Source organism: Diabrotica undecimpunctata, unplaced genomic scaffold (genome assembly GCF_040954645.1).
Source record: "Diabrotica undecimpunctata isolate CICGRU unplaced genomic scaffold, icDiaUnde3 ctg00003247.1, whole genome shotgun sequence".
In the NCBI taxonomy this organism is placed as follows: domain Eukaryota; kingdom Metazoa; phylum Arthropoda; class Insecta; order Coleoptera; family Chrysomelidae; genus Diabrotica; species Diabrotica undecimpunctata.
The window spans coordinates 1-11,268 of record NW_027314444.1 but is presented as its reverse complement, the minus strand read 5'-3'; the positions used below and the strand labels follow the sequence as shown (position 1 = coordinate 11,268).

The 11,268-nt window shown below is 32.2% G+C and overlaps 1 protein-coding gene across 1 annotated transcript; it reads left to right on the top strand.

Moving 5' to 3' along the window:
* The first annotated feature begins 261 nt into the window (after positions 1-261).
* Positions 262-7,104, top strand: LOC140432211 (muscle LIM protein 1-like). The gene is made up of 3 exons (XM_072520034.1): positions 262-421; positions 5,711-5,847; positions 6,929-7,104. Exons 2-3 carry the CDS (start codon positions 5,733-5,735, stop codon positions 7,087-7,089), a joined length of 276 nt encoding a protein of 91 aa, XP_072376135.1. The 5' UTR covers positions 262-421; positions 5,711-5,732; the 3' UTR covers positions 7,090-7,104.
* Positions 7,105-11,268: the final 4,164 nt, after the last annotated feature.

The window sequence follows — 11,268 nt, the reverse complement described above, 5'->3', positions numbered from 1 at the left end:
TTATACGGAAATAGTTGGATCATTATTCATTAATGATAAAACATTGTAAAAATAAAGAGTTATCTACCAAGATGTTTTGGTTTTACGTTTGTTGTGAATATTGTGGAAATATCTTAGACGATAATGCCGCCCTTAGTACAACCCACGGAACCGACAAGTAGATATCAAATTTCTGAAAAAGGTACGAATTCTAACGAATATGTATATCTACTTCATCGTTAAACTTGCATCTCCACAAAAATAGAACAGTAAGAAGCTTATTCAGAGGTATTGGTGTGTCACAGCCCCTCCTTTTATGGGGGCCGTGTGCAAATCAGTTTATAGACTAAGTCTCTCCAACAGCCGGCAGCAGACACTCCGAATAGTGGTTGTAGTGAGGACACTAAGCCCTTATCCACCACACTTACTCGATTCCGAAAAGGTACACCAATTACCAACCTAATTTTCTTTTTTAAATAACGCGAGTGCTTTTACCAACGTTACAAAAATTACAGTGCTGATTGTGCTTTTAGTGTTTACCTGCATGAGCTGCTGCCATATTTGGTATCTGATAATATGAGAGTAGCGCTGGCGCCGCGCCAGGAAAATTATTTTTAACATCACCATCTGTGTTTGTGTAATATTATGCCTTTGGCTGGTGGCCAAGTGACCTACTAGAAGCTGCTTAGTAACCCAAGACTGTGCATAATTTGTGATTAAAAAATCCGCTTTTTTAGTGTGCATTTGTGACCATAGTTTTTTCGCTAGGAAGGCAAATGTTTTTCAATCATAAAAATGTTTTCTTTCTAAACTGTTGCATTTTTCATCAATTTGTTTACATAAAAAACTATTTTTAAAAACAATAGTTAAATCACAAAATAACTTTTATTAATCAAATATAAATTAATGGAGAAATATATAATTTCTACAAACATTGTTTATATTTTGATTATTACTTCTTTAAAGCTTTTTAAAATTTTTAGTCACAACAAATACTAAAACAAAATAAAAATAAAACTGCTTTTACAACTAACAACTGTCCATAGTTAACTCCATTAAATAATTTATTATAACTGCTTTTTTAATTGTAAAAAAGTATTGTAATTCATAACTGCATATTCATAATTCGAGTATGATAAATAACAAATCCACATACCTCGAATGCATTAATTATTTTTCGTAAATTTAAATTGTTTAGTTATCTTTTTTTTAATGTTTTGCGTAAAATAATATCAATCTTTAGATTAATAGATGTTTGCTTTAACTTATTCGATATAAAGTTACGATACTTTTTAAATTTTTTTCTGATTTTAAAATAAATTCAAACTTGAATTTAAAAATAAAATACAGATTTCGTTAAAAAGTTTTTTAACATTTTTTCTCGTTCAGGAAACCTTGACCACAAAAATTCACCACCTTGATTTTTTAGTTTGAACTTTTGCAATTCTTACATATCGTTAATTTAATTTTTCTTACTCCTTACACTTGATTATTCCAACATTCGTTTCAACCTGGTGATAAAACATAAAGTTCTGACGAAGTTTTTTGGCTTCGAGTATCTCTTCTTTCTCCTTTTTTCATTTATTATAACACAAAATGGTTTTCCTCTGAATTTATGTATGTGTTCTGTATCGCTTGTGTTTTAATATTTTATAGATTTCATGATTTATAATTTTCTTTTACATATTTCTTTAGTGTTTATCGTTTTACACTACTCTGGTATGTGGCTTATAAAATATCTCCATAATTGTCCAGTTTTTCATACAAAAAAATGCATTTTTTTAATATTTCCGTACGTTCATGGACTTACCTGTACCTGACTAATTGCAAAAGGCACTAGCTTTTTTGGTCGTAATTTTTTATTCATATTTAATGAATTCAACGTTGAACGTTCTTATCCAATCTTAACTTATGGCAGTTTTATTGGAATCTGCATGACCTCCATAGCATTGCTCTACTGCAATCATCTCCTTATGTTTGTCCATTGCTGTAATACTGATTCTAGATATTTAAAATTATTACTCTTTACAACAGTGGCGGCTTTTGGGGGTAGGCAGGATAGGCCGGGCCTACCCAATAATTTTAAGAGCTTTAAAATTGAAAAACATATATTCAAAAATTATGTTAATGCATGTAAATAACTTTTAAATGTACTAAATCACTTAATACATTAGGGTCCGTTAAAACAACTATGTTATTATATTACCACAGAAAGCATCGAATCGTATTCAGGCATTTTAAATATCATTAATAGGTCCGATCGGAACTGGCCGACCCAACTCACATAAGATCACCGTACAAAAAGCGTTTGAAGTTAAGCAGCTTGCCAGACAACGATTTATATTGTCGTGTTTATGCTTGCTGTTTAGGCACCAGACGATCGGGCCTACGCCGATCATCGTTGTCACTTGTAACATAATTATCGAATTGTAATATAAATTTTCTTTTAAATTATGATAAAAAAATATGTAACATAGTCTATAATTGTAACATATTTTTAAACAAACAACACAATTGCAAACAAGTGCACGGTTGCCCAAATAAATTAAAAAAAAAATCGTAAAGTTCGAAAAAAAAAAGATTCCCGCTCTCACAAAAAAAATATGTATTACACACACTGGCGGCTACAGAATTTTTTTTGGGGAGGTCATGGATCTTGAGGGTGATTACTTTTCTCTGATGCAAGGTCACTTTTAGTCTTATCACCAATAGGATAAGTGGTTTTTCAAATATTTTTAGGGAGGGTCATGACCCCGTAACCCCTTCCTCTGGATCCGCCACTGATTACACATAGCTATATGTAATTTGCTGGCTTGGCCTACCCAAAATTTTACCACACCAACCGCCACTGCTTTACAACCATCTTCTTCTTTTTTTCTTTATATAAGCAATTTTGCTTATTCTAAGTCAATCCATTTCTTGCGCGCTCGGCCAACACTTCTTCTACCTTGCTATTTTATCAACTTCTGTGTCCGCCATTTTGTTACTGATGTGATTGTTTCATTCTTTTTTCGGCTGAGCGTCCACTCGTTTATACCCTGTATAATCCATTTTGTTATGATCTCGTCACTCATTATTCAGTGTCTCAGCGTATTTCCTGTAATTTTTCTGAGTATTCTCATTTCTGCTGTTTCCATCAAATCTTCTTTTTGATGGGCACCTCATTATTTGTCTTATACTAGCTTTACAGATTCTTTGTTCCATCTCAATGTTAGTGTATTGAATACGCCATGTAGTGTTATTAAAGCATCTTGCTAATCTATTCTAATCTATTTGCTCTTTGTACTTGATCTCTTACTTCTTTTCCAAAGTCTTTATAGAGGGACAATGTAATCTCTAGGTACTTTATTTTTCATTACTGGTACATTAACTCTATCGATTTCTAGTTTACGTATTATTGGTCCTTCACTGATTACTATTGTTCCAGTTTGTTAAGTTGAAGTCAACATGTTAAACTGAAGTGAACTAGTCTTTGAAGGCTATCTTTATTTTGGGCTATTAATATTGTATCGTCTGCGTAACAGAGAATTTTAATTTCTTCGTGACGCTTTATCCACTTATTTAAGTATTCACAATCATGTGATTACCAAAGATATCATCTTATTTGTAAAAGTAACTAAGAACTCACTACCTGTCAAGGACCCGAAGTACCCAACCATACGCTTTCTCAAGCTCAATGGATACCAAATGATAGTTTGTTTCTTCATTTCCATATTTTTTCAATAGCTGCGTTGATATGCCTTATATAAATCCAAATTTATTTTCGGGCATTTCGCTTTCCTCACGCTCCGTCTATCCATTATTCGCTTCCATATTTTCATCGCGTGACTAAATAGTTTTATGGTCGTCTAATTAGTGCTTTGTTAAACATCTACTTTATTTCTGGGCAAAGGAACTAATATAGTGTTTCTTCATTGATCTGGAAATTTTCGTAGCTCCTTAATCCTATTAAATAAACCTGAAGCCAACTTCTTTCTGTCTTTTGTATTGTTGTTCATACTTCTCCAATTTAATTTGTTCCAACTCTTTTAGTTTTCTTTATTGTTTTAAGTCACTTACTAAGAAACCTCTTTATTATTTTGTTGGCCATTGCTGTTACTTCATTATCAATATATAGTTTTTTCTACTCTTCTGCTTTAGCTTTTTCTACAGCTACTTTCTTTTGGCCCCTTATATTTTGTAGATCTTTGTCACACCTCTATGTTAGTTTTATGTTCTTTTTTATTTTTTGTTATACTTCGTTTGACCATGACTAAGTATTTTTACTTTAAATTTTTTTTCTGATGTTATCATATTCTATGCATCAATAAATAGTTGTTTTGTGCTCTATTTTGCGCCCAAAATAAAACAATTTTTTTAAAACATTGCTGTGCTTTATTCTGTATTGAGTAAACTATCTTTGTATTCAATTCTCAACATTCTGGTCATATAACCTCTGGTCTGTTTGGTCACAGTTTAGGTTAAGTTAGGTTCAATATGAGTGGGCGCTTTACCAACCTTCCACTCGACATTAGCGGCATATTGTGGCTCATCCCTGGTAAAAAAGTTCTTTCACCAGGGATAAACAGCTTTTTTAACAAAGTCTGTTATGCTCTTTGGGGCAAGTGATTTGTTAAGAGACCTACGATAATTCGCAGATCATTCCTATTTATATCTAGTAGATATTCGGATCTCTTCTACGAAGCTTCATGTATAAAAATCATCGAATGTTTGAGATACGTTTATTCATACCAGTGGTTACATTTCATCCATAATCATTCTGTTGACTGTGCTTCTTGCTGTGTCAAGGTAATGATATGGGCCTATAAATATCTCTCCTTAACAAGTAGGTCCACTTTTTCGCTCCCTTCAGTACCAGTATATCCAGGCACCTAGAACAAACTTACTTTGTTGCTTTTTCCGATCCGATTCAGATTATAAAAGATAGTTTTAATCTAACTGGAAGTCAATTCGAGTTTATTTCAATACCTTTAATGTCAAATGGCTATCTTTCCAATTTTTATAGATCTTTCCTGAAGTTCCTCTATATTAGTTTCTGCAGGTACATTTTTGTAGCATACATTTTTGCTTGGAAAGTAGTAAAGTGATTACCTAGGTTTGTATTAGGTATAGCCTTGGTTTTCCTTTGTGTACTTCATCTCCATTGATTTTGGAGCCATCAGCATACCAGCATTGATCTTCCACTAAGAAGTTTCGTTTTATATGACTCCCATTCATTCCTTCATAAAAACAAGATACTAAACGGCTTTTCGAAATTATATTTAGGTTGAATTGCATCTGGTACCATTTACAACTCTGGATGATTTTTTTTGGTTACGATTTAGAAAAATTTATATTTTGCAATAGACAATTTGTTCCATAGTAGGTATAAACGCCTAATTATTTTTAATAGTTTTCAAAATAAGGTTCTCGACCAACCAAGCGTGCTAAAAATCGTTTCTTATTTAGCTAGTACACTACTAATTAACTTTTAATGTTCCCTTAATCATAAAAACCTTTAATATTTTAAATTAATATTTTCTTTAAAACGTAAACAATTATAAATCAGATAGTTTAAAACAGTTTTCAAATATCTACTTTAATTAATAGTCACGTTTATTTAGAGCAAAGAAAATACTGTTATAATACGTGCTAGGACTCCTAGAAAATGTTAAACAGTTTTTTGGTGAAAAACTAATATATTTGATACCTTACAAGTAGTTGTATTCATTTTTATGTTTTATTGTTTCAGAACGACCATCAACTAAATCAAAATGCCTTTCAAACCAGCAGACAACCCAAAATGCCCAAAATGCGGCAAATCCGTATACGCCGCTGAAGAAAAAGTAGCTGGAGGTTACAAATACCACAAATCCTGCTTCAAATGCGGTAAATATAAATATTTAATTACGTTTTAATGGTTAAAACTATGATATTTTATTACTTTCTTCTCAAACATTTATAATGTCGAAAAATATAACTTCTGAATATATCAGTATTTTGACTTTTGTCCTTTTTTTTTTCGAAGTCTATCTAACTTTTTTTATTTCTTAGACCATATTGTATTCTTCATCAACACTATTTATTATCATGTTCTCTATTGACTTAATATTAAAATGTTTAAAAGTTATTTTAAAAGTTTTTCAAAACTATATCTGATATGAATGATGTCCGAAGAATTACTTAGGATCAAAGAAAGAAGACAATAATTTAGAAGATCTAATAGTTTGGTGTCTAGTTTCATAGATATATATTTTATCTTCTCTTCTGAATAATGTTCTTTAATTGGTCAACTTTGACCAATTGATTAACTCACAGAATTGAAAGTAAAATATCAACATAAAGAAATATATTTCAAAATAAAAATAAATCCTTACGTAGTCATTTTGTGCAGTAATAATATTAATCTGTTGTTGAAGTACAAACTACCAAGTTTCTAAAAACAGAAAATAAACAAATACGAATATACACTTCAGAAGAGTTTAAATTAAAAGAGCGGTACGACAGGGATGTGTATTGTTGCCACTACTGTTCAACGCAGACTGTGAAGAATTTATTGAAAGAGCTCTCAAGGAAAAATTGAGGTCAATAGAATACCAATTAATAACATTAAATATGAGGACGATATTGTCATGATAGCGGACAACCTTCTTGACCTCCAGAGGCTAATGAACAAGATAGTTTAGTATGGAGAGAACTATTGACTACCAACAAACATCAGGAAAACTTAATTTTTTAGGTTTTCAAAAACCCAAAATAATGATGAAAACCTTGATAATTAAGAGTAATACTTTAAAACAAATAGATACCTACGACTATCTTGGCACAATAATTAATCGCACTCACGATTCCTAAAAACAAATCAAAGTTCGAATAGAAAAAGCACCAACAAACTTACAATAATTATAATATTTATATTAAATACTTGCCACCTTTATTAATTATATTGTTAATATGCTTATTTGCATAGGTATGTGCAATAAAATGCTCGACTCCACCAACGTAACTGAACACGAAGCTGAATTGTACTGCAAAAATTGCCATGGACGTAAATACGGACCCAAAGGCTACGGATTCGGTGGTGGAGCTGGGTGCTTAAGTATGGACGATGGAGCCCAATTCAAGGGGTAAGTACCGCTAAGTTCTGCCCTTTATCTTTTCATATACACCAACACAAATACCATTCGCCCAAGAAGTATACACGTCAAAGAAGTTTTAGTCACGAAGACTGCGAATTGAAGATCAAACTTAAACTGATTTGTATAAAAAAAAACTTCTTTGATGGACGATACTTCTGAAACAACCATATCTGGAGGCAAAAATCAAAAACAATTCCCATTTTTTCTAATAGTTGCTTATAAATTTAAGTCACATTGCCGTAGACGAAATTGCATAGTAGTTATTTAAAAATATGTATCTAACTGCTTCCCGCCAGCTTTAGACCTCAAAATACTATACAAACACACATTAGCTATGTTATTTATAGTTATTTGAGATCTATAAGACCGGCGGATACTGTAGTTTAAAAAATACTAGGTGCTGGGGAAAGAAACTATTTCGTTTATATATTTTCTTCTGGTGGACTGAGGGCTTTCCTTATCTCTCGTATTCCTTAGTGTTTAAATGTGCTTGTGCTACAAGAATTATTAGTCATATATATCAGAAATATTAGACGAACTCTATCGTAGCCTTGAGAAATAGTTAAACATATATTTTTTTTAATTATTAAAATTTTATTTAGCTGTGTCTCAGTAAAACTTTTTAAACTAAGATACATCGCTTTTATTCAAAAATAGAAACTTAAATTATATTATTTATCTAAAAGTTAGTAAATTTCATCTTTAAACTTAACTGCATCGACAAAAAGACGAAATAGAAAAATAACAATAAATTGCAAGACCTGCACATGTTAATGTTTAAATCTAGTTCTTTTTCGGACAGTAGCTTTCAGAAATATAATATACTTTCTATGACACATTGTTTTCGAGCTGTGTTGGCAGTAATTTCAAAATATTGTATTCTGTCGTTGATAATGATTGCCGCGGTGGTAGACGAAATGCCAGAAAAAAATAATTCCATACCACAGTCTACAAACCCCGAAATCAATGTACCATTAATAAATACTAGCCGTGAAAACCTAGTCTCTTTGACTATATGCTTTCATCGAATTTATAAATATTAATTCAAATTTTTTGTGGCATGATAGAGTCCGTTTAAAGCACTATTTACTTTTCTGATAATATACTGGAACAAAAATATTAAGTAAAGTCAAAAAATAACTGCAGTTTAAGAATGTTATGCAAAATTTGTTTGATTACTTTTGGAAATTTGACAAAAATATTTCACTGACATGACTTTGGAGTATGTACGGAACATTAGTGATTTAAGATTGTTGTAAAAATATTGCTTTTAAGAATTTTAGAAATTTACTTGCAAACATAGCTAGATATACAGATAGGCAAACATAGATAAAGTTAACCACAACTTTGTTGTGTAAAAAGTAATGAAAGTCTAAGTAATGAAAATATTATACCTAGGAATTACACTGTCTAGCTATGGAGACCTGGACAAGACCTAACACAGCAACAACGCAAAGGCTACTGGAAACTCCGGATAAAAGAGTACTGAGAAGAATTACAGAAAATACACTACGAGATCGAAAGAGAAGTGAAGACATTAGAAGAAACTGTAACGTACAGTGTATAAATGAATGGACACAAAATAGAAAAAAAATGGAATAACCACGAAAGCAAAATGAAGGAGACCTGTGTCGTCCAAATAGCAAGAGATATTCACCAATCGGCAGAAGAAGTACCGGGCGATCGCGCAAAAGATTGAGTGACAACCTTCCATAGAGGTATTAATCCGCCAATGAACAAGGAGAATTGATTATAAAGAAAAAGAAAAAGAAGAAGAAACTGAAACTAAAGAAAATAAAAACAGCCGCCAAAACACTTAGAATGAATCTAAGAAGGCTAAAAGAAGCTGATTTCTGCCAATAGATCAAAGAACAAATACACAAGAAAGTCCAGTAAGTACAAAGACAAGGACAACTTAACCCTACAGAAAAATGGAGAGAGTTAGAGAAGATCCTAAGGAACATCATACAATGACAAGTAAAGGACGATACGTCTCTTAAAAGCAAACAATGGATCACAAGAAATAAAGTCATTGATATTGAAAAAGAGAAAAGGCGAGAACAAAACGAACAACAATATAAAAACGCAAATAAAACAATCAAACAAATAATCAAAGAAGCCAAGGAATTGTGGCTATCAGAAAAATATGCAGAAATAGAAAAATTAGCAGAACAACATGACATCTTTATACAGAAAAATTAAAGCAAAAGGAAATTGGAAACATATTGTACAAAAACAACAAAATAATAATTAAAAGTGCAGAGAAAATAAATAGATAGGAAGAACATATAAAGAAGCTATTTGAAGACGACGAATGAATGGAGACAATAGAACCAAGAGGTAGACATGGATCTACAATTACTAAAGTGGAAATTAAAAAAAGCACTAAAACGTATAAAAAAATGATGAAGCCATGAGACAGGATGAAATAGCTACAGAAATCTTAACTATTTTATAGACTATTAACAGAGAACCACATTGATAAACTATCACACACAACAATGAAATTTACTATACCTGGGATAATCCGAAAGAATGGCTAATATCTGAATTCATTCCAATACGCAAAAATCCAACGTAATGAAGTGTGAAGAATATAGAACGATCAGCTTGAAGCATGTTTTAAAGGTCTTGCGAGGAATACATGAACGTGACTACAAAACACTAAACGATAGGACAACAAGAATCTAAGTGCGATTTAGAAAAGGCTTAGGCACTAGAAAGACACTATTTATTATACAAATACTCATAGAATACTAAGGAAGATATTTGGACCAACCCAATGCAGCGATAGTTCGTGGAGAATTAAAATGAACCACGAGCTGGATGAACTAATGCAGAGCGCAGATATTGTCAGATTTGTAAAATCACAAAGACTAAACTGGCTTGGTCACCTAGAAAGAATGCCAGACAATCGAGCTGTAAAAGTAGTCCAGAGATGGAAGCCCCAAGGAAACAGAACAAGAGGAAGGCCCCGTAAAAGATGGATAGACGACGTAGAGAGGGATCTTAAAACCATGAACATCAGGCAGTGGCGAAGGAAAGTATCCGACAGGGCAGAATGAAAGAACATTGTTAAGCAGGCCAAGACTCACAAAGGGTTGTAGCGCCATTAGAAGAAGAAGACTCATAGAATAGTTTCGAGATATTAACTGTGACTTATTCATATCTCTAATTGACTTTGAGAAAGCCTTTGACAAAATACAACACAGAAGGCTGGAAAACATATTACAGAACATAGAAATATAAGATCAGGATATGAGAATCATTACAAATGTATACCTATATAAGAAAACCATAATACTAGTAGACCAACAAAAATCTAAAGAGATACCTAAAAGAAAAGGTTTACGACAAGGATGTGTACTATCCCCCTACTTTTAAGTATGTGTTCAGAAAGTACCCAAATACAAGTACATTGGATGTTAGCTAAATAAACAATGAGACCGCAGCCTGGAAATAAAACGACGCATAGAGATAGCCAGAAGCGCTTTTAATAAGACAAAAGCAGTATTATGCAATGGATAACTGGGAATATAAATTAGAACTAGGGTATTAAGATGGTACGTATTTTCTACCCTTTTATATGGAGTCTAGAGTGAAGCCTGGATAATTACGGACACAATTAAAATATACTTGCCAGCTTTGAGATGTGGTGTCATCGAAGAATGTGAAAAATATCATGGTTGTACAAGGAAAAATGGAAGAAAAAAGAGCACCAAGTAAACGACGCACATCTTGGTTGCAAAATTTAAAGCACTGGAGTGGAAAAACAACAATAGAACTCATAAAGCTGCGGCTGACACAGTAAAATAGGCCGTGATGATCGCAAATATCCTTTAAAGTATGAGGCAAATGAAGAACAAGAAGATAAAGTTATTTTAAGGTATCATTCCGGGCGAATCACATATCTCTTTATTATCATATTTGTTCTATCAAACTAGTTTTTCTAATAAACCTAAGTTGTCCACTTAAACCCTCATTTTTCTTTTTAATAGACAAGTAAACAAATTATTTATTTGGAAATAAAAAACCATTAAATAAGGCACTTGTTACCATAATATCAACATCCTCATTAACTGAAGGTGCAAAAAGCAAAGAGGTCCTAAATTATGAGAGAATAAATTGCAATATCTGAAAGAAGCATTTCAGCATACTCTGAGATAGCGCG

Coding starts and splice junctions, on each gene's coding strand:
- LOC140432211 (XM_072520034.1), top strand. CDS start 5,733: ATGCCTTTCAAACCAGCAGACAACCCAAAATGCCCAAAATGCGGCAAA. Junction 5,848..6,928: donor CAAATCCTGCTTCAAATGCG/GTAAATATAAAT, acceptor TTATTTGCATAG/GTATGTGCAATAAAATGCTC.